The sequence below is a fragment of the Oncorhynchus kisutch genome, linkage group LG7 (genome assembly GCF_002021735.2).
Source record: "Oncorhynchus kisutch isolate 150728-3 linkage group LG7, Okis_V2, whole genome shotgun sequence".
Taxonomy (NCBI): Eukaryota; Metazoa; Chordata; class Actinopteri; order Salmoniformes; family Salmonidae; genus Oncorhynchus; species Oncorhynchus kisutch.
The window spans coordinates 23,167,599-23,191,104 of NC_034180.2; the positions used below are offsets into that span (position 1 = coordinate 23,167,599).

A 23,506-nucleotide genomic window follows, 5' to 3' on the forward strand; every position below is an offset into this window, starting at 1 on the left:
GCCACATGACTTGGGGTAACACTGCAGTGATCGTACAGGGTTAACGCCTTGAGTGTAGCATGAGTTTAATGGATCTGTGGTGTTCTGTCCCAGGTGAGAAGCTGAAGATCCTCCATGCGTTGTGTGGTAAGCTGCTGACTCTGGTGTCTACCAGGGACTTCATAGAGGACAGCGCTGACGAGCAGAGACAGGCCAAGCAGGAGCTCAGGGAACTGAAGGCTGAGCAGCACCGCAGAGAGAGGGAGGAGGCTGCCTTCAGAGTCCGCAAGAGGAAGGAGGAGAAGTTGAAAGAACAGGAGATGAAACTGAAAGAGCTGAAAGACAAACATGAGAAGCTGATGGAAGACGAAGGAAGAAATGGCTACATGAAGACGGAAGAGATGAACACCAGCACTGAAAGCCATGGGGAAGAGAAGACCGAGGATGAAGAGGAGCAGACAACCAACAGCAAGACTAAGAAGCGTAAGTAATAGCCTTCAGTCCTCTTACCCTAGATGTACATACTACTAGCAATTAGAGGTCGACTGATTATGATTTTTCAACGCCGATACCGATTATTGGAGGACCAAAAAAGCCGATTAATCGGCCGATAAAAAAAATAATAATAATAATAATAAATAGTAATAATGACAATTACAACAACTGAATGAACACTTATTTTAACATAATATAATACATCAATCAAATCAATTTATCCTCAAGTAGATAATGAAACATGTTCAATTTGGTTTAAATAATGTAAAAACCGTGTTGGAGAAGAACGTAAAAGTGCAATATGTGCTATGTAAGAAAGCTAACGTTTCTGTTCATATGAAAGCTGCTGGTTCCTTTTTAACATGAGTCTTCAATATTCCCAGGTAAGAAGTTTTAGGTTGTTGTTATTATAGGACTATTTCCCTCTATACCATTTGAATTTCATTAACCTTTGACTATTGGATGTTCTTATTGGCACTTTAATATTGCCAGTGTAACAGTATAGCTTCCGTCCCTCTCCTCGCTCCTCCCTGGACTCGAACCAGCAACACAACGACCACAGCCCCCACATCGAAGCAGCGTTACCCATGCAGAGCAAGGGAAACAACCACCCCAAGGCTCAGGGCGAAACGCTATTAGCGCGCACTAACTAGTAAGCCATTTCACTTCGGTCACACCAGCCTCATCTCGGGAGTTGATAGGTTTGAAGTCATAAACAGCGCAATGCTTGAAGCACAACGAAGAGCTGCTGGCAAAGGACCCGAAAGTGCTGTTTGAATGAATGTTTACGCGCCTGCTTCTGCCTACCACCACTCAGTCAGATACTTAGGTACTTGTATGCTCAGTCAGATTATATGCAACGCAGGACACGCTAGATAATATCTAATAATATTATCAACCATGTGTAGTTAACTAGTGATTATGATTGTTTTTTATAAGATAAGTTTAATGCTAGCTAGCAACTTACCTTGGCTTACTGCATTTGCGTAACAGGCAGCCTCCTTGTGGAGTGCAACGAGAGAGAGAGCCAGGTCTTTATTCCGTTGGACTAGTTAACGGTATGGTTGCAAGACTGGATCCCCCGAGCTGACAAGATGAAAATCTGTCTTTCTGCCCCTGAACAAGGCAGTTAACCCAACGTTCCTAGGCCGTCATTGAAAATAAGAATGTGTTCTTAACTGACTTGCCTAGTTAAATAAAGATTAAATAAAGGCGTAAAAAAATGTATTGCCCAAAAATACCGATTTACAAGTGTTATGAAAACTTGAAATCGCCCCTAATTAATCCTAGAAGGCTTTCATGTAGTGTGACTTGATCAATTGTTGTGGTGAACAGTAAAATTAATGCAAATGTTTTGGAACTGGAATGTTAAACAGTTCTGTGGTCCAGTTCTAAATGCTGTAAACTATTTTCCCCCTCTGGTTAGTCTCATTATTGCCATTCTAACTTAGACATTTGATTTCAGCCATAGAGAAAGAATGCAATCTCAAGGAGAAGCAGCCTAAAGACGAGCCTAAAGAGGTGAGCCCAGAGGAGCTTGCTCAGCAGCAGCAGAGGGAGAAGGAGCTCCAGGAGAAGATTCAGAAGGCTGCAGCCTGCACCTATATCCTCCCCCTGGGGCGTGACCGCCTCTACCGCCGCTACTGGCTCTTCCCCTCCACACCAGCCCTCTTCGTGGAGGACGACTACTTCGGCCTGACAGAGGACATGTTGGAACCCCAAGAACCAACCCAGGAGCCAGCCAAGGCTGAGGGGATGGAGGTGTCTCCGAACAAGGCCAGAGAACCAGAGGACCTCTCCCAGACAGGCTGTACCCCAGGCCCTGTCTCCAAACCTGTCCTCCCAGCCCTTGTCCAGAGCAGCTCTGCTCCCCCAGTGAACCGTCCTAACCGGTGGGCCTTCTACAGCAGCCCCCAGGAGGTGGAAATGCTGCTTGAGGCCCTGAACCCACGGGGCCACAGGGAGAGCAGCTTGAAGGAGGCCCTGGTGCAGGAGAAGGAACGTATTGCGCAGCTCCTCGGTACCGCTGCTGCAGCTGATCGCTACCACCGCACAGGTACTGACTACTACAGTCCACCAGACTATAGAGGAGAGGCCTCTGGCTATAGCAACTTGATCCAAATGGCCAATCTCTTTCTAACATCAACAGGCTGCGTTTACACAGGCAGCCCAATTCTGATACCCCCCCCCCCCCACCCTAATGTTTCTTTTGACGAATCAGATCTGCGAAAGATCAAGTAGATAGCTAGGTAGCTGTTTAGCTTTCTGGCAATTAGTAAGCTAGTTAGCTACCACATGTTCTTCTCAAATTGTCAACAGAGTAGCTAGCAAGGCCAGTCGCGTTTCCAGGAATCTGATTTATATCTGATTTTTTTTAAACCACTACAAATGTAGCTTGAAATATCAGATTCCATGTCCTTTTTGGCTGTTCAGACTGAATGAAAAAAGAACGGTTTCGAATCGGATATGCAAAAAAATGGGATTTGAGTCACTTCAAACTGCCAATGTGAACAAGGCTTTAAAAAATATCAGAATTGGGCTGCCTGTGTAAACACAGCCCAGTTGTCAATGACTCCATGTGGACTCTGGTCCACTGGCTTGCCTCACTGCACTTCAGCAGAGAATCACTGAATGATTGATTGACTGAATGAGTTAGTGGTGGTTTTCAATTCAAGTGTTCCTACTGTATGTTTGGTATATTCACTGTTTTGCCTATATGTTTTTTTTGTTTGCAGATATTAAAGCAGAGGCTGCTGGTAGCAAAGTGGTCTCGGCCAGGTCCAAGGCTGCCCCTGCTCTACTAGAAGGCACAGCGGCTCCTGCTGAGAAGTTCATGGGCAACAGGCTGAGAGACCTGCTGCTAGATATAGAGGACCGCATCTACCAGGGTACACTGGGTCAAATCAAGGTTAGGAGTAGTGGTGGCTATTCGGCATGATAAATGTCCAATAGGGTGGGGGCAGGGTAGATGTCTGAGGGGGTGAAAATGTTGGGGGTGGGGGGCAGGTACCTAACTTGTGGTGGATATTCGGCAGGCTGATGGTCTGGGGTTAGAAGCTATTGGTCAATCTGTTCCTGTTAGCCATGATGCGCATTTACTGCTGTGTCTGAGTGATGGAAGCGGGGAGAATAGGCTATGGCTCAGGTGGCCGAGGTCCCTGATCTTCTTGGCCTTCCTGCGACACCTGGTTTTGTAGGTGTTCTGGAATGCAGGCAGTGTGCTCCCAATGGTACGTTCGTCTGAGCATACCACCCTCTGTAGTACCCTGTGGTCAGCGGCGGTGTAGTTGCCGTACCAGGCTGTGATGCAGCCGGACAGTATGGTCTCAATGGCTCTCCTGTAGAACACTGAGGTTTTCTTGGGGACAGATCAAATTTCTTCAGCCTTCTGAGGTTAGTGTCGCTGTCGTGCTTTCACCAGTGGCCATGTGGTTTGACGTCCGTTGATGAAGATGGGGGCGTGCCCAGCCTGGTTACTCCTGAAGACCACAATTCACTCCTTTTTTTGTTTTGCTGACATTGTGGGAGAGGTTGTTTACTGGTCACCACACCGTCAGTGCATACCTCCTGCCTGTAGTATGTCTATGGAATGTCAATAGGTGAATTGGAGAGGGTCGAGTGTGTTGCGGTGATGTAGTCATTGACTAGCCTCTCGAAGCACTACATGATGACTGAGGTGAGTGCTACGGGTCGGTAATAGTTCAGTTGTTTTCCTTTTCTTGGGCATAGGGATGATAGTGGACATCTTGAAGCAGGTTCGGATAACGGCCTGAGTTTGAGAGATTGAAAATGTCGGAAATCACAACAGCTAGCTAGTCTGCATGTGCTCTGAGGGTGCGGTTAGGGATGCCGTTAGGGCTCGCAGCCTTGCGACGTTTAACAAGCATGTAGTCCTCAGGGGACTCTCCTCGGCAGCTCAGTCGTGAAGCGTGAGGAAAAAGGTGTTTAGCTCGTGTGGTATGGGCGGCTTTGGTATCCGCAACTTGACTGGCTTTCTTTTTGTAATCCCTGATCAAAAAAGGCCATGCCACATATACATCAATGCATTTTTTTTATGAGTCTGGTGACTGAGTCTGCATATTTATTGATGTTCTCCCCATAGGTGACCTGGAACATATTCCATGTGATCAAAACATCCATGGATAATGGATTCTGGTTGGTCAGACCAGCACTGTGCAGACCTGACCACCAGAACTTCCCTCTTTGTTTTTACTTGGTATAGAGCAAAATTAAGTAATGGACTTGCTTCCATTCAGCCACAAGAGGGCACGGATGTTTGGCAATTAGGCCTGGCTCGCAGTCTGCATTCCAATTCATCCCAAAGATGTTCGATGGGGTTGAGGTCAGAGCTCTGTGTGGGCCAGTCAAGTTCTTCCACACCAATCTCGACAAACCATTTCCGTATGGACCTCGCTTTGGGCACAGGTGCATTGTCATGCTGAAACAGGAAAGGGCCTTTTCCAAACTGTTGGCACAAAATTGGAAGCACAGAGTTGTATAAAATGTCATTTTATGCTGTAGCATTAATATTTCCCTTCACTGGAACTAAGGGGCCCAGCCTAAACCATGAAAAACAGCTCAAGACCATTATTCCTCTTCCACCAAACTTTACAGTTGGCACTATGTATTTGGGCAGGTAGTGTTCTCCTGGCATCCTCCAAACCCATATTTGTCTGTCGGACTGCCAAACGGTGAAGCGTGATTCATCACTCCAGAGAACCCGTTTCCACTGCTCCATGAAACAGCATGATCATTACACAGGTGCACCATCAAATCAAATGTATTTATATAGCCCTTCGTACATCAAAATCAAATCAAATCAAATTTATTTATATAGCCCTTCGTACATCAGCTGATATCTCAAAGTGCTGTACAGAAACCCAGCCTAAAACCCCAAACAGCAAGCAATGCAGGTGTAGAAGCACGGTGGCTAGGAAAAACTCCCTAGAAAGGCCAATACCTAGGAAGAAACCTAGAGAGAAACCAGGCTATGTGGGGTGGCCAGTCCTCTTCTGGCTGTGCCGGGTGGAGATTATAACAGAACATGGCCAAGATGTTCAAATGTTCATAAATGACCAGCATGGTCCAATAATAATAAGGCAGAACAGTTGAAACTGGAGCAGCAGCACGGCCAGGTGGACTGGGGACAGCAAGGAGTCATGTCAGGTAGTCCTGAGGCATGGTCCTAGGGCTCAGGTCCTCCGAGAGAGAGAAAGAAAGAGAGAGAGAGAGCACACTTAAATTCACACACAACACCGAATAGGACAGGAGAAGTACTCCAGATATAACAAACTGACCCTAGTCCCCCGACACATAAACTACTGCAGCATAAATACTGGAGGCTGAGACAGGAGGGGTCAGGAGACACTGTGGCCCCATCCGAGGACACCCCCGGACAATGCCAAACAGGAAGGAAGCACCTTGTGCTGGGGACAATAAAAGGCCACTCTAAAATGTGCAATTCGTCACTTAACACAATGCCACAAATGTCTCAAGTTTTGAGGGAGCCTGCCGGAATGTCTACCAGAGCTGTTGCCAGAGTATTGCATATTAATTATTTCTCTACCATAAGCCTCAACATCGCTTGAGAGAATTTGATAGTATGTCCAACTGACCTCACAACTGCAGACCACATGTATGGTGTTGTGTGAGTGAGCTGTTTGCTGATGTCAACGTTGTGAAGAGCGTGCCCCATGGCGGTGGTGGGGTAATGGTAGGGGCATGCATAAGCTACCGACAAACAACAAAATTGCATTTTATCGATGGTAATTTGAATGCACAGAAATACTATGACGAGATCCTGAGGCCGATTTTGTTTTAAGGTATCTGTGACCAACAGATGCATATCTAATGAATTTAAGTTGACTGATATCCTTATATGAAGTGTAACTTTTGTAATTGTTGTATGTTGCGTTAATACTTTTGTTGAAGTCCCCCATAACAATGAATGCTGCCTCCAGCTTGTTCAGGGTCCAATGAAGATATTTTTATATATTTTTGGTGTCTGCTTGGGGCTGGATATACACAGCTGTGGCGATAATCACTGAGATTAACTATCGGGAGGTAAAAAGGACGAAATTTGATGACCCTGTATTCCAAGTCGGGTGAGCAGAAATTCCTGTACATTTCCCCCGTCACACCCGTTATTGGTCATAAAGTAGAGCCCTTCCGTCTTTGTTCTTGCCAGAGAGCCCTCTTCCTATCATCTTAATGAACTGTAAAACCCTCTGTGGATAATCCGTATGTGTACCATGGTGCAAAGGGGCATTTTTATGGTACACTGGCTCTGGTTGGTCAATAGTTCTTTCTCTGATTTAATTGCTTTATTTCACATAGTAATACCGCTGCACCATCGAGACCATCCTGACCAGTTGCTTCACCGCCTGGTATGGCAACTGCTCGGCATCTGACAAAAAGGCGTGACACATGGTAGGGTGTACGGCCCAGTACATCACTGGGGCCAAGCTTCCTGCCATCCAAGACCTATATACTAGGCGGTGTCAGAGGAAGGCCAGAAAAATTGTCCAGTCACCCAAGTCATAGTTCTCTCTGCTACTGCATGGTAAGCGGTACCGAAGCGCCAAGTCTAGGTCCAAAAGGCTTCTTACCAGCTTCTAGCCCCAAGTCAGAAGACTGCTGAACAATTAATGAAATGGCCACCGGACTATTTACATTGACACCCCCCCCCCACCCCTTGTTTTACACTGCTGCTACTCGCTGTTTATTATCTATCCATAGTCACTTTACCCCTACCTACATGTACGAAGGACCTCGACTAACCCGTACCCCTGCACATTGACTCGGTACCGGTACCTCCTGTATATAGCCTCGTTATTGTTACTTTTTATTATTTTTTACTTTCTTGGGCTGCATTGTTGGTTAAGGGCTTGTAAGTAAGCATTTCACGGTAAGGTCTACACCAAATTTGATATGAGATGCAGCAAAAAAATCTGTTCTTCATTGTTAGTAATGATTAGGTATTTACATGGTATTTGACGACAAAATGAATGAGCTGTTATGAGGGACTTATTTATATACAGTGGTAGGCAGAGTTATGAATTGAATCTGAATGCTTTCCAATTTTCCTCCCAAACTTGAAAAATGAAAATGTAATTTTCAGGAAATGAAAACATTGGTGACTATTTGATGACATCTCTGGTTGGTCATGTATTGTAGGTGATGGAGAGGAGTGAGTGGAGGAAAGCACTGGAGGAAGGCCACTATGAACTACTGAGCCCCGAGTTGAAGGAGAATGGTTTTGGGAAAGGAGAGAACGGTGACGTGGAGAAAATGGACATCAATTTTAACTTGAAAAAAGACGGGTAAATGCTGTACATCCACCACATTATGGTCTGAATTTTGTACTACTGTCTCAAATTGTGCACCAAGAGTTTAACTAGATATAATTAATGGTTATATTGATAAGGTGTCCATATATGTCTGATAAAAAGACAGCTACCATATACTTAAATGAGTTTTTTCATACTATATATTTTATCTGCAAAGTACACTACAGTACATATTACTTTTTAGTTTTTTACAATACAGCCTTATTCTAAAATTAATTATTTGTTTTTTTCCATCAATCTACACACAATACCCAATAATGACAAAGCAAAAAAAGATTTTTAGACATTTTTGCAATTTATAAATGCACTGAAATATCACATTTGCATTAGTATTCAGACCCTTTACTCAGTACTTTGTTGATGCACCTTGGGCAGCAATTACAGCCTCAAGTCTTCTTGGGTATGACACTTGTCACACCTATGTTGGAGGGGGGAGGGGGTTCTCCCATTTTTCTCTGCAGATCCCCTCAAGCTCTGTCAGGTTGGATGGGGAGCGTCGCTGCACAGCTATTTTAAGGTCTCCAGAGATGTTAGATCAGGATACACTGGAGCGCAATTTCAAGTCTGATAGTGAAGGGTCTGAATACTTATGTAAATTAGGTATTTATATATTTTTTTATCCCCCTTTTTCTTCCAAATTTCGTGATTACAATCTTGTCGCAACTCCCCAATGGGTTCAAGAGAGGCAAAGGTTGAGGCATTTTTAGCCACACCTGTTGCTGAAAGGTGTGTAAAATCAAGCACACCGCCATGCAATCTCCATAGACAAACATTGGCAGTAGAATGGTCTTACTGAGCTAAACGACTTTCAACGTTCACCATCATAGGATTCCATCTTTCCAACAAGTCAAATTTCTGCCCTCCTAGAGCTGCCCCTGTCAACTGTAAGTGCTGTTATTGTGGCTCACGCTTAACAATCTGGCAGTTATATGGACTAATGTGGGTTTGGCGGATGCCAGGAGAACGCTACTTGCCCCAATGCGTAGTGCCAACTGTAGACTTTGGAGGAGGAATACTCCCTGTGGCTTTTTTTTCGTGGTTTGGGCTAGGTTCCTTTGTTCCTGTGAAGGGAAATCTTAATGCTACAGCATGCAATGACATTATAGACAATTCTGTGCTTCCAACTTTGTGGCAACAGTTTAGGAAAGGACCTTTCCTGTTTCAGCATGACAATTCCCCTATGCACAACACAAGGCCCATAGAGATATGGTTTGTCAAGATTGGTGTGGAAGAACTTGCTGGCCTGCACAAAGCCCTGACCTCAACCCCATCAAACACCTTGGGGATGAATTGGAAAGCAGACTGCGAGCCAGGCCTAATCGCCCAACATCAGTGCCTGACCTCACTAATCTCTTGTGACTGAATGCTGCGTGGACTTGCTTCCATTGTTCCGAAATTTAGTGGAAAGCCTTTCCAGAAGCGTGGAGGCTGTTTTAGCAGCAAAGGGGGAGACCAACTCCATATTAATGCCCATGATTTTTGGAATTAAATGTTCGACGAGCAGGTGTCCACATACTTTTCTTCATGTAGTGTATATATTTTATTGACTCCCAGAGACGAGAAAGCATAGGATCAGTAAAAAAGCATGTGCAGGTTGAATATTTCGTTGGTCAGGTTCCAGGAGCTGAAGGGAGAGACCAAGAGGTTAGCTAGATAGAAATATGGTTACAGTGAGTTAATTAAGAAAAGGCATAGGTACCAGACAAGTAAAAATGTGATGTTGAACTTGTTTTTCATATGGTTTGAATAGAGAAGCTCATGTCCTCAAATGGCAACAGCTGGTTCAATAGGAGTTCCAAATTCCACATAGCTTTCTGTATTTTCTTTACTCATTATTTCATCCCCACTGTATCTTTGACACCCAGAGGAAGATCTTTGTTGACACCCACAGTTGAACAGTCTCTCTGTCTGCTCCATGTTCCAGTTTACAGGTGTCATTGTTCAGGATACAGGAGCTAAAGGGGGAGAGTATGAACGCTGCCTCCAGCCCCAGTACCCCTCAGCTGGTCAACAACACAGTCCACTACCTGGCTCAGGCCCTGGCCCACATCCAACAGGGCATCGAGAGGAAGTTCCTCAAGGCTCCACTGGGTAGGCCAGCAAAACTCACAGAACTTTCTGTAGAGAAGCGGTATTGTCCTTATTGCACCCTATTCCACCCTATTCCCTTTCAAGTGCACTACTTACTTTTTTTTTTGCCCATAGAGAATAGGGTGCCATTTTGGATACTGTGCATTGTATTAACTTTGAGCTGCAGATTAAGGCATTAAAAAATGTAAATTGAGAATCTCTATTAAAATGCTGTTTAGGTCAAGCTTTTGGTCACCGAGACCTTTTAATCAGAGCATCTCATAACAGATCATGACTGGCAGGGAATAAGTGCCACCTGTGATTTAATGTCTGCTCAGACCTGTATTTTTCACACACTAAACTGGTCATTAGAAAGGTCCATGCTTATTACATTTTAGTGTTTAGAGCTGTTAATGAAATGTTTGATGTTCAAATGTATCTTGTGGACGGTCATGGCAAACCAGTGCCTCATCTTATGTTGTCCCCTCAACAGGAGATGAAGACTCTAAGAAGGACCAGAAGGCAAAGAAGAGAGACAAGAAGAAAGATGAGGATCAAAACAGTGAAGGTAAGGTTGATAGCAAGCAAGGAAGGCAAAATCAGCACTATGGATTATATCTATACACATACATACACACCCAGTACCAAGGTTTATTTTGACTATTTTCTACATTGTAGAGTAATAGTGATGATATCAAAATATAAAAACTATGAAATAACACGTGGTAACCAAAAAAGTGTTAAACAAATCAAAATATATTTATTTGAGATTCTTCAAAGTTGCCACCCTTTGCCTTGACAGCGTTGCATACTCTTAGCATTCTCTCAACTAGCTTCATGAGGTAGTCACCTGGAATGCATTTCATTTAACAGGTGTGCCTGGTTAAAAGTACATTTGTGGAATTTCTTACCTTTTTAATGCGTTTGAACCAATCAGGTGCATTGTGACAAGGTAGGGGTGGTATACAGAAGAGAGACCTATTTGTTTAAAAGACCAAGTCCATATTATGGCAAGAACAGCTCAAATAGTAACGAGTAACAACAGTCCATTACTTTTAGACATGAAGACTGTAGGGAAAGCATTACAGGTGAAGCTGATTGAGAGAATACCAAGGCAAAGGGTGGCTATTTTGCAGAATCTCAAACATAAAATATATATGTTTTTTGGTTACTGTATGATTCCATATGTTATTTCACAGTTTTGATGTCTTCACTATTATTCTACAATGTAGAAAATAGTACAAATGAAAACCCTTGAATGAGTATGTGTTAACTTGACTGCTACTGTAAAAAATATCTTAATGATACCAATCTGAAATAAGATAACAATCAAATATGTACACTGTGTACAAAACATTAGGAACACCTTTCTAATATTGAGTTGCATCTCATTTTGCCCTCAGAAAAGCCTAAATTTGTCAGGGCATGGACTCTACAATGTGGCGAAAGCGTTCCACAGGGATGCTGGCCCATGTTGACTCCAATCCAGGCTCGATCACAACCGGCCGTGATTAGTTATCCCATAGGGCGGCTCACAATTGGCTGAGCGTCGTCCGGGTTTGGCTGGTATAGGCCATCATTGTAAATAAGAATTGGTTTTTAACTGACTTGCCTAGTTAAATAAATGTTAAACGTATATATGTATTTTTTTATGCTTCCTGTGGGTGGTGGACCATTCTTGATACACAAGGGAAACTGTTGGAAATGAAAAAAAACAGCAGCGTTGTAGTTCTTGACGCACTCAAACCGGTGTGCCTGGCATCTACTACCATACTCCGTTTGTCTTGCTTATTCACCTTCTGAATGGAGCACATACACAACCCATGTGCCAATTGTCTAAAGGCTTAAATCCTTCTTTTTACCTGTCTCCTCCCCGTCATCTTCACTGAGTTTGAAGAGGATTTAACAAGTGACATCAATAATGGATCATGGCTTTCACCTGGACAGTCTGTCATGGAAAGAGCCGGTGTTCCTAATGTTTTGTACACTCAGTGTGGGTTGGTGTATAATTGCATGCTGTTGTTCTGACAGTATGTTTGTCTCCCCTCCCCTCAGGTGGCTTTGACAGTGGTCGGGTGGTGAAGACTGTTGACTTGTGTTGTAGATGATGGCGAGGAATGGAGGACTGCTCCATCCTATGATATGTCTGACTGTATGTTTCTGCCCCTCAGGAGGTAGTGACAGTGGTCGGGTGGTGAAGACGGTCCAGGAGCGTTGGAGGGAGTCTCTGCTGGGCTGTTCCAGCCTGTCTCAGGTCTTCCTCCACCTCTCCACCCTGGAGCGCAGTGTCATCTGGGCCAAGTCTCTGCTCAACGCCCGTTGTAAGGTCTGTCGCAGGAAGGGAGATGCAGAAAACATGCTGCTGTGTGACAGTTGCGACAGAGGACACCACATCCACTGTGTCCGCCCCAAACTCAAGGTAAGCTGGATGCTGATTTTCTTCACACATGGCCTAAAGGGTTGGATGACGTCAACCTTAGTGCTATGGTGCTTAGGTACCCATAAAACATTTTGATATATGATGGTATCGCCCCGTTGGTCAACCAGTTCCGCTTTTTTTTCTAAATGTTATGATTTGAAATGGACAGCTAGCGTGAACTAGCATGCTACAGGAAGGACAAGGGGAATCATGGCAAAATATATTTTGGATCCTTTTATTTTTTTGTAGCATTTTCTTCTTGGAGCTGTGGCATGAATGAGGTTGGTGTCTGACTGTAGCGTGATGGGTTGTACAGTTATGAAGGGGCCAGCTGCAGAGAATGCAACTCTGCTGTCCCCAGAACTAGATAATATTCAATGGTTTGCATCTTCCTCTCTTATTCGGCCTAGGCTATATATTGTAGGTGGGTTGAAGCCTACATTGCTATGGAAAGGGCCCTACTCTACACATTTCTTTCTTAAGATTGGCGCAGGTGTACTTAATGTTGTCTTTTTTTTTTTCTTCGATTTTTTTAGATTCGAGTGTAGCGAAATGCTTGTGCTTCTAGTTCCGACCGTGCAGTAATATCTAACAATTTCACAATTACCTTGCACACACTAGTGTGAAGGAATGAATAAGAATATGTACATATAAATATATAGATGAGCGGTGGCCGTGTGGCATAGGCAAGATGCAGTAGATGGTATAGAGTACAGTATATACATATGAGATTAATAGTAATGTAGGGTATGTAAACATATATCAAGTGGCATTGTTTAAAGTGACTAGTGATACATTTATAACATTCCATTTTTAATATTAAGTGGCTAGAGAGTTGAGTCAGTATGTTGGCAGTAGCCACTCAATGTTAGTGATGGCTGTTTTTAAAAGTCTGATGGTCTTGAGATAGAAGCTGTTGTTCAGTCTCTCGGTCCCATCTTTGATTCTCCTGTACTGACCTCGCCTTCTGGATGATAGCGGGGTGAACAGGCAGTGGCTCAGTATGGTTGTTGTCCTTGATGATCTTTTTGGCCTTCCTGTGACATCGGGTGGTGTAGGTGTCCTGGAGGGCAGGTAGTTTGCCCCCGGTGATGCGTTGTGCAGACCTCACTCCCCTCTGGAGAGCCTTACGGTTGTGGGCGAGCAGTTGCCGTACCAGGCGGTGATACAGTCCCCTGGATACTCTCGATTGTGCATCTGTAAAAGTTTGTATTCGGGGACAAGACACATTTCTTCAGCCTCCTGAGGTGTCTGTTTGGGTGGACCATTTCAGTTTGTCTGTGATGTGTACGTCGAGGAACTTAAAACTTACTACCCTCTCCATTACTGTCCCATCGATGTGGATAGGGGGGTGCTCCCTCTGCTGTTTCCTGAAGTCCACGATCATCTCGTTTTGTTGACGTTGAGTGTGAGGTTATTTTCCTGACACCACACTCCGAGGGCCCTCACCTCCTCCCTGTAGGCTGTCTCGTCGTTGTTGGTAATCAAGCCTACCACTGTAGTGTCGTCTAAAAACTTGATGATTGAGTTGGAGGCGTGCATGGCCACGCAGTCGTGGGGGAACAGGGAGTACAGGAGGGGGCTGAGCACACACCCTTGTGTCGCCCAAGTGTTGAGGATCAGCGGGTGGAGATGTTGGTTCCTACCCTCACCACCTAAGGGCAGCCCGTCAGGAAGTACAGGACCCAGTTGCACAGGGCGGGGTCGAGACCCAGGGTCTCGAGCTTAATGGTGAGTTTGGATAGTACTATGGTGGATAAATTCTGAGCTGTAATCGATGAACAGCATTCTTATATAGGTATTCCTCTTGTCCAGGTGGGTTAGGGCAGTGTGATTGCGTGGACCTATTGGGGTGGGTCTAGGGTATCAGGTAGGGTGGAGAAGATATGATCCTTGACTAGTCTCCCTAAAATTTAGGGAGCCTTGTTTTCAAATGAGCTTTGTTAAAATCCCCAGCTACAATAAATGCAGCCTCAGGATATATGGTTTACATAGAATCGAATGAAGTTCTTTCAGGATGGTCGGTGTTTGCTTGGGGGGGGGGGGATATACACGGCTGTGATTATAATCTAATCGAAGAGAATTCTCTTGGTAGATAATGCGGTCGTCGAATTCTAGTTCAAGTGAACAATAGGACTTGAGTTCCTTTGTTATGATCACATCACGATGCGTTAATCATAAGGCATACACCCCCACCCTTCTTCTTACCAATGCAAATTAATTACTTAAAAATCATACAATGTGATTTTCTGGATTTTTGTTTTAGATTCCGTCTCACAGTTTAAGTGTACCTATGATATAAATGACAGACCTTTACATGCTTTGTAAGTAGGAAACACTGCCGATTATCAAATACTTGTTCTCCCCACTGTAGGTAGGGATAAAATGACTAGGTAACAGGATAGATAATGAACAGTAGCATCAAATGTCTGGTGCGGAGAGACAAGCGAGCCATGAGAAAACGAGTTATCTTTAACTCAGTCAACTTCGGTACAACATGCTATGGGGAGTGGCACTCTCGAGACCTCGATTGAAGGATCTTACAATTACGCCTTACAAGGACAATAAAATCCACTCCTCGTTGGAAGCCTTCCACAGGTGATAAGCGTGAGGCTCAGATTCATTCCTTCAATTATTTAGCTCTTCACTTCGTTTACAGTAACGATTCACGATACTAAAACAAACAATTAGAACGCGAGACTGTCTTGCATTGCTGCAACTAAACCGTCCCATAGAGGTAGAGCGTGCTCACCCCATGGACGTTGTGTGCTGAAGCTTGTACTTGTTTTCAAATGTTTTTTGTGTGTTAATATTCAGTTTATTGGTGCAATGAGTAAGATGGCTAAGAGAACGACCTAGACGACGATGGCTAAGCTGGGTTCTGGGTCATGCCCCCTGTCAGGGTTATAGCATTTTTCTGAAAAATACTCGCTCTCTGTGTAGTTTCTCTGCTTGGAGGACGCTCGGGCGGCTATCGCTCAAAACCGGTCCGTGTGCACATTGCCACGTACTGTGTACAAACTCCCTGGAAAGACTTGTAGAATTCTTTGGCTTTCCTTTTCAGGGACCAGAGAGAGGGTGGTCAGCGCAAATGTCTTGTGTGCATGCGTGTGGTGCATGGTGTGGCTGCCTGCGCCCAACCCTGGCAATGTGTGCTCTGTCGCCGGTTACGGGAGGCTTTTTGAACAGCGAGAGCGGCCAGGTTCGGTGGGTAACCCCCGCCGAGAGTCTGCCTTGGTCAAGCACAACTTGTGTCTCTTCCCAGACTTGTTGATGAAGGGTCCGTTCCCACCTCGGTGATCTGGTCCTACGTTGACTTTCGAGATCGGGCTAGCTAAACGAGCGCCGCAAAGCATGCTAGCCAGGTTGGCTAATTTGCTGAGGCGAGTTAGCTATTACCTTGGCACATATCTGATTGACCCTCCGCAAAAACACTACTGTGACAAGTTCCCCCACGTTTGGCCAATGGGATACTACATCAGCCATTGCCAGAGCCCCCTGTGCCCGTAAAGGGGCTGGGCTTCATGCAGGCTATAGTCTCATGGCAGCACAACACATGTTGGAAGCTTGTCCATGTTTAATGCTCCCCCGCCTGTTGTCCCAGGTGCCCGGGCAGAATTAGCAAGCGAGGCCAGAGATTTTGTTCCTATGGGCTAGAGGTTTACCTCTGAAGATTATTGCTACCATTCCATCTACAAGGGCACCCTCCACGAGAGGACTGTATGGGTATAAGGGGCCTGCATTTGACCACTTTTGCCAAGATCAAGGACCTCTTCCTTTTCGGTGCTTTATAAGGGGCATCCTTATGTTTCTATTTGAGCTTTTCAAGCATTCTCTGCTTTAAGTGTACATGGCCGCTGTCTGAGTGTCATGTGGGAATTGACGGAACCTCACGGGTGGGCTCTCACTTCCTGACGGTGCGGTTCCTGAAAGGTGTGTGCGGTCTCAGACCGGTCTCTAAACCTATTGCGCCCACATGGGACTTGGCGCTGGTTTGAAGCATTGTGCGGCCCCCTTTGAGCCTCCGGAGTCGGTGGATCTGAAGATCCTCTGCAACAAAACCTACCTGCTCATGGCTTTGGCCTCGGCCAAAAATATTGGGAACCTCTGTTATCCATACACCCTTCCTGTACTCAGCTTGTGGAAGGGCTTTCTCTAAGCAGTGTCTCTCCATCTGGATTGTGGCAACTATCTCAATGGCATATATAGGCAAACGTTACCTAGCGGTGTACGTGCCCGCTCCACCATGGGTCTGGCAACGTCATGGTCGTTGTTTAAAGGGTTGACTATTGGAGATATTTTTGAGCATCACTGCACAATTTTGTGAAGTTTTGTCGCTTGAATGTCACTGCTCCCAGTAAAGCACAGTGTGCTTACAGCTGGGTCAGGGGAAGTCACAAGGCAGCGCTCCATAATCACAATACCCGCATCTCGCGTGGTCAGGTCTGGATTGTCTGCCATGGGCCGTTTAATTTAATATCAATTGGGGTTGGCTTGGGGGGTGACTATTATTCCCCCATAGAATATGGTACTGAAGTTGACTGACTGAGAGACAATGTGATGTTATGACTATAACTACGGTTCCCTGAAGGAGGGAAACAAGGTCCCGCACCACCCATTCCTGGGCTCGGTGAAGAGGGGCCTTTTAATTTAAGGAATGAAGCAGAGCGCTTTTCGCCCGTGGAAGGCGGCACTTCCAGTGAGGCACGGGTTTCATCGGCCTTGTCAGGCGTGATTGTAGAGCCTTCAACCGAAGTCACGTGAGTTCGGCTCCCCATAGTATGTTTTACCGAAGTTGACTGACTGAAAGGCAACAGTAGTCATAACGTTACATTTTGGTCAGTCATCATGGAAATAAGTGCCAAACAAATGGTCTCTATTTAAAAAGATGGGGGAAAAGCTATGAAGTAAAAATAGTTGAGTTTTGGTGCAGGTACAGCCAACTAGCGCCAAAATAATATTGCGACATTGTCTATACGATATATTGTCAATATAGTTACATATCAGGAAATATCTAAACATCTCCCTTGCTCTATCCATGTTGTATCCAGGCTGTCCCAGAAGGGGACTGGTTCTGCCCGGAGTGCCGTCCCAAACGGCGAGCCAACCGCCTCACCTCCCGCCAACGCTCCTCTGTCGACTCTGAGGAAGAAGTGGAGGAAGAGGAGTCGTCAGAGGATGAAGTGGAAGAAGAATCAGAGGAAGAGGAATCAGAGGAGGAGACCGAGGAAGAAGAGAAGAGGTGTGTTTTGACCGTCACTATACTTGTAATTTACTATCAACACAATTATCTTAAAACCAAAAGATTGTATTCATATATCCGAAGTTTCCCTTCCTCAATTCAGCCTCCCTCTTCTCCTATAGTGTCACTAAAAAGGGCCGGACTGCTGTGAAACCTCCTGTGCCTACTACCAAAGGCAGTCGGTCAAATAGCAGGACCACCAGCAGCTCAAGTCATTCCACTCCCCGGAGCCAGCACACTACCCCTAAACAGGCCCTCTCGGCCGGGAAGGGAGCCTCCGCGAAGTCCTCGGGGAAGAAGCCCACCCCAGTCTCCAACAAGCCCACCCCAATCTCCAACAAGCCCACCCCAGTCTCCAACGGCAGACGCCCACCACGGCCAGGCAGCAGAGTCAGCTCTCGGATCAGTCACGAGATACTGGCCTCCAGCGGTACCTCCAGCAGGACAAGCAGCCAGCCTACTCCATCTCCTTCTCAGGCAGACTCCCGTAGAAGACCCATCTCCGGTAAGACCAGTTCTGCGAAATGTTTCTGTACAGAAGTGTTGAATGTTAATTTTGTCATGTATAGTGCCTTCAGAAAGTATTCATACCCCTTGACTTATTCCATATTTTGTGGTTTTACAGCCTGAATTCCAAATTGATTAAATATAATATATCACCTCTACACAAATTACCCCACAATGACCAAGTGAATGTGTTTTTAGAAATAATTGCAAAATGTATTAAAATGAAGTTCAGAAATCTGTTACATAAGTATCCACAATAAGGTTGCCGAAGTAGCCTAAAAATCATATTAATTGAAATTTTTTACTTACGGTCGATTTTCACTTAGAGAAAAAAAACAGAGTAAGCTTTGTTGTACAGTTAAAGGTCAGATACACTGCATTTCAATCAGAAATAATGTAATGAATACAGGGCTTGTGAAATTATACTTGTGCTTAATATAAGCCTTCCACAGTCAAGACCAACTAATTATTTTATCAAAATAGTTTAACCTGCTTTTTTGCAATCACTGATCAATCAGGCTTTCATATCTATGAAAATGTCCTTTTTGTTACAGATTTAACCAGAACCATGCATAATGCACATTCACTTCTTGTAACAGGCATCGTAGCAAATGAACACAGGTCTCATAAACAGTATCTTAAGAACAAGCCCAAGTGCTAGTGAGTATCCAGGTAATCTTTATAGGAATCTTTATTTCAAGTTTAGCCAACTTGGATCAATTTGTTAGCTATTTACAGTTTAATTGTAATGAACACACCCATTTTCCAGAATCAATGTTCATTAATATACTCCTGTTTTAGTAGTGTCTGCTGCATGCAATTTGAGCAATTCAGACAAAGGCTTTTGTGAGAAAGGTTTACTTCTCTATTACTGTGTGTACGGAGAGCAAGAAGCGAAGTAGTTGACTGGCCAAAATCCCAATGTGTTTCTATTGGTTTATTTTGGCCCTAAGCTTGTCCACCTACCTTCCCGCCTCTGGAACAATGGCTCCCATTGTTATGGTAGAGACATGCGCATCTTGTCATTATATACAGATATCTGGTGTAAATGAGAAGACCAAAAAGACATAAGAACTAGCGGACATAAACAAATCTAAAAACTTTATTATTGCGATACAGGCATTTGGAATATCGCACAAAAACATACATTTGAATTCATTCAATATATCACCTTAATTCACACCCCCATGGGTCAATACATGTTAGAATCACATTTGGCAGCGATTATAGCTGTGAGTCTTTCTGGTTAAGTCTAAGTGCTTTGCACACCTGGATTGTACAATATTTGAACATTATTCTTAAAGAAATTCTTCAAGTTGGTTGATAATTGCTAGACAGCAATTTGTCGCCGTTGATCTTCCAGACGATTTTAAATGAAAACTGTAACTAGGCCACTCGAACATTCAACGTAGTCTTTTTTTTCCCTCCTATCACAGCCAATAAACTAACTGTTTTAAAGTCACCATTTGCCTTGTGGTGAAATCCCTGAAATGCCTCCTGTCCAGCAACGGGGTTAGGAAGGACACCTGCATCATTGTAGTGACTGGGTGTATTAATGCACCGTCCAAAGTGTAACTAATAATTTCACCATGCTCAATGTCTGCTATTTTATCTTATCCAATCTACCAAAAGGTGCTCTTTGCGAGGCTTTGGAAAACCTCCCTGGCCTTGTGCTTACACAATCTCCATTTAACAAATTCCGGCTAACACAAAATGTGAAAAAAGTTGAGGGGTGTGAATACTTTCTGAAGGCTCTGTAGCGCTTGAAAATCCTCAGGGGGGTGTCTTCAGTTATACAACTTCCTTCTAGTTGAGTCATTTTTAGTTTTTCTCAGACAGTGCACATCTTTGATATTCACAATCGGCTACATCTTCTCTGTTCCTCCAGCAGAGGTCTCCCCCAAGCCCAAGCTGGTCCTGACTCCCTCGGTTTCAGGTTCTTCGTCCAGTCGCCGCAGCTCAGGGAGGAACCTGGGAGTCCATGAATTGTCTGCCTGCGAGCACCTGACCGTAGAGCTTGTCAGACATGAAGACAGCTGGCCCTTCATGAAGCTCGTGTCCAGGATACAGGTAATACATGACTTTTTTTAAAGGTACATTTCTTTCTGTTCCAGCCTGGCTCACAGAGAAACACATATGCGCGCATGCACTTAAACACACACACACACACACACACACACACACACACACACACACACAGAGGCAGCACTCCTATGAATACAACTAGCTACCTCACTAGGGACACCTACTATCTAACTCAAGGGTTTCCCTAACATTTTTCCCAGGGCCCCCCTTTTTTCACATTGTAATTTGTTTTTAAACTGAATTCCTACAATTCTATGTAGTTTAACAAGAATCAGGACATCTTATAGGTAGGCTATTCAATGATATAATAATGGATAAGGAAAATAAATCAAGACCGCTCAATTTAATTTACACTCAATTTAATTATACATATGGTCTTTTACTAAAAGTGAATAGATCAATTGATGGCGAGAGTCACACATTGTGTACGATTACTTCCTAAGCAAAGTCAAATTTCTTTGACTCCTCAACTAGAGGTCTTAGCTCAGCTTCTGAATGTCAGAGAGAAATCAAAAATATCCCCATATGCATCAGTTGCGTCTTCTGGCATCTTACCTCATGTTTCTATTTATGCATCATTATAGATCTGTATAAACAATTGCAAATTTATATATATATATTTTTAAAGTTATTTTTTTTACCCCTCAAATCAGGGAAGGTCCTGGTTGTTGGGTCAATTAGACCATTCCCATTTCATGCTCATCTATCTAAAACATTTAGTTATTTCACTATTTTTGTAAGTTAGCTGGCTGGAATTGATCTTACTATGTAACAGGTGTTGGAACCAAATGTATTTTCCAGACGTTTTGTTCGGAACAGAATATATATTTTTTTCATTCTACTTTTCCAACCAGCAAAATAAAGTAATGTTTTATAAAGTTCCTTTTTAAACCACATTTAGCTTGACATTAAATTACTTCACCAAGTACTGTGAATAGAGCAGTTTTTTTATGCAGTGGGCAAAAGTTAGTTTACCTGCTATTATAGGGCAGAAGAGGTGACTGACAATAAAGCAGGTGGGGGAGAAAGTGAGAGAGGGCTGAGGGAGAAGGCCTGCTTTGAAGCGCTGGGCATCTTATTGTTATGACATGCATTATCTGAACTAGGCCCATAGAATTATACCTACGGAGGACCGGCTTCTATGAAGGAACTTTGAATGTCTTTAGAGTTGGTTCAATGTTGGACCAAAACTAGAAAGCTAACAGGCTTGTGTGTGCAGAGTGGCACCAGAACTAAAGCTGCAATCACTTTTTTTGTTTTTAGGTGACACGTTTTTCTACACCAGCTTCAAACAGCAGAAAATATCATATTTTTGGTTATGGTACAATTACTCTACATTATACTTGTTTGTTTTGTCACAAACTGGAATTAGAATTTTATCAGCCAGGAAATGGCAGGGCGATTTCTACATAGTACACCTTTTAAACATGTCTTACCTTTTTTGTAGTTAATAAATCTTATGTGAAACATAACTATAGTATCCTTAACTAGTGTTGAAAAAGTTAATCCATTGTTTAATTAAAAATTAATCTCGTTTAACGTCAGTAGTAGGCTAGTAGACTATGCTTCGGGAGGGGCAGGTAGCCTACGCGCGTGCACACAGTGGCCAGGATTTTCCGCTGGAAGGTAGACACTGGAATTAACTGTACGGGCAGCAAATGCACATCAATCTCCAAATGCTTTTGGTAACTTGGACAGAAAAAGTTCACGTTGATCCACTGAGGCAAAAAAGACACACACAAATTAACTACAGCGCATTTTCTATATTTGTGGGCATGTGACAAATAAATGTTTATTTGATTAGTCGTGCGGTTACTTGTATACCCTCTGATTTATCTGTCCTCACTTCTGCAGGTTCCAGACTACTTCGACATTATCAAAAGACCCATAGCTCTGAGCACTATCAGAGAAAAGGTCAACAACTGTGAATATAAAACAGCTAGTAAGTTGATTTTTTGCTTTTACCTAAACCAACACAAATTAAGACTTGAACCATTTCCTTGTATATTGGATTACATTTTTTATCAGCATGAAAAATGAGTTTTATGCGGTCATGGTTCTGCACATCAGATTTGAAATGATTTCTGATCATCTTTTTCCCCCTCCTATCTCACAGCGGAGTACATTGAGGACGTGGAGCTCATGTTTGCCAACTGTTTACAATACAACCCTCGGCACACGAATGAAGCTAAAGCAGGAGCAAGGCTCCAAGCCTTCTTCAACTCAGAAGTCTCTAATCTGGGGCTGGCAGACCGGACCACTCCTCCACAGAAGCGGCCCCGGATGTAAAGCTGACTGACTGAAACTACTGGGTCGTATTCATGCACACCGTTGCAAGAATTTAATTGGTTTTGCGACAAAAACAATGTTTGTTATTTGAGACTTTTTATTTTTTACTTTTATTTTATCAGGGAGTCATGCTGAGACCAAGGTCTCTTTTACAGATGAGCCCTGAATGACAGAAAATACACACGGTCATAATTCAGATAGTCCCTCCGTTTCGTTCTGTTTTGTTTCTTGTGAATATGACCATGCATTGTAAAGTCTGAACATTCCCAAACCATTTTGGAAGTGTAAATATCATACCCTCTCAAGATAAGGCAGGAACAACTATATCGTTGAAAGTATTTGCACTGAATATTTCAAAAAGCCTTTCTATTCGTATTCACTCAGGGTAAACAAATTGTTGTTTGAAACCAGGTTTCAACAGCGTATTAATATTTTGTATATTGGCAGCATTCCTAGACTACTATTTTTGTGCACATACTTTTTGTACTTCAGTTGATTTAGCTGAATTAAGTATTGGAACTTAATATGGACAGTTTAATTTTAGTTTCATAATATTGAACATATTTTACATCAACTGTTTCAGGTTCCCATCTTTCAGTGAAACACTACACTGGAAACTGATTATTTCTTATGTCCCTTATTTCCTATCATTCATTGGTTATTTATTTCGTTTTGAATGCAATAACTTTATTTATATTTCTATAGAACATGTTTTTGTAAAGAATTATTTGCCTAGTTTTGAGTTCAGTCTTTAGAAACTGTTTGGGATAGGGTCTAAATACTGAGTGTTGTCCCCCTAACTGTCACCTTTGCTTTGTATTTGCTATCGTCTACATGTTCCTATATATAAAAAATAAATTGACTTTGTTTAATATTTCTTGGTTATCTCTCACTTTTGTTGCCAATGTCTTCTAAATAATTGTGAAGCGTATTGTTTTTAGGGTAGGTGTCCATTTCTAGTAGGGTTAGAAAATAACTTACCGCTGCCTGCATGCCTGAGTTGAATGTAGAAGTGGAAGTCCTTGCTTAGCTTTATTGTCATCGGTATGTCATAGGATAAATTCCTCCTAT

The 23,506-nt window shown here is 43.5% G+C and overlaps 1 protein-coding gene across 2 annotated transcripts in view; it reads left to right on the top strand.

Moving 5' to 3' along the window:
* LOC109894330 (bromodomain adjacent to zinc finger domain protein 1A) overlaps positions 1-23,309 on the top strand; it is a 38,962-nt gene extending 15,653 nt beyond the window's left edge. The window contains exons 15-26 of one of the 2 annotated variants that reach the window (XM_020487743.2): positions 94-462; positions 1,940-2,530; positions 3,210-3,382; positions 7,651-7,796; positions 9,748-9,914; positions 10,387-10,461; positions 12,065-12,312; positions 17,364-17,554; positions 17,677-18,059; positions 19,950-20,131; positions 22,001-22,088; positions 22,263-23,309. In XM_020487743.2, coding sequence (XP_020343332.1) covers positions 94-462; positions 1,940-2,530; positions 3,210-3,382; positions 7,651-7,796; positions 9,748-9,914; positions 10,387-10,461; positions 12,065-12,312; positions 17,364-17,554; positions 17,677-18,059; positions 19,950-20,131; positions 22,001-22,088; positions 22,263-22,435 — 2,786 coding nt within the window. In that variant the 3' untranslated portion in view covers positions 22,436-23,309. The remainder of the gene's footprint in view (positions 1-93; positions 463-1,939; positions 2,531-3,209; positions 3,383-7,650; positions 7,797-9,747; positions 9,915-10,386; positions 10,462-12,064; positions 12,313-17,363; positions 17,555-17,676; positions 18,060-19,949; positions 20,132-22,000; positions 22,089-22,262) is intronic. The other variant, XM_020487745.2, reaches the window with a different exon arrangement.
* Positions 23,310-23,506: the final 197 nt, after the last annotated feature.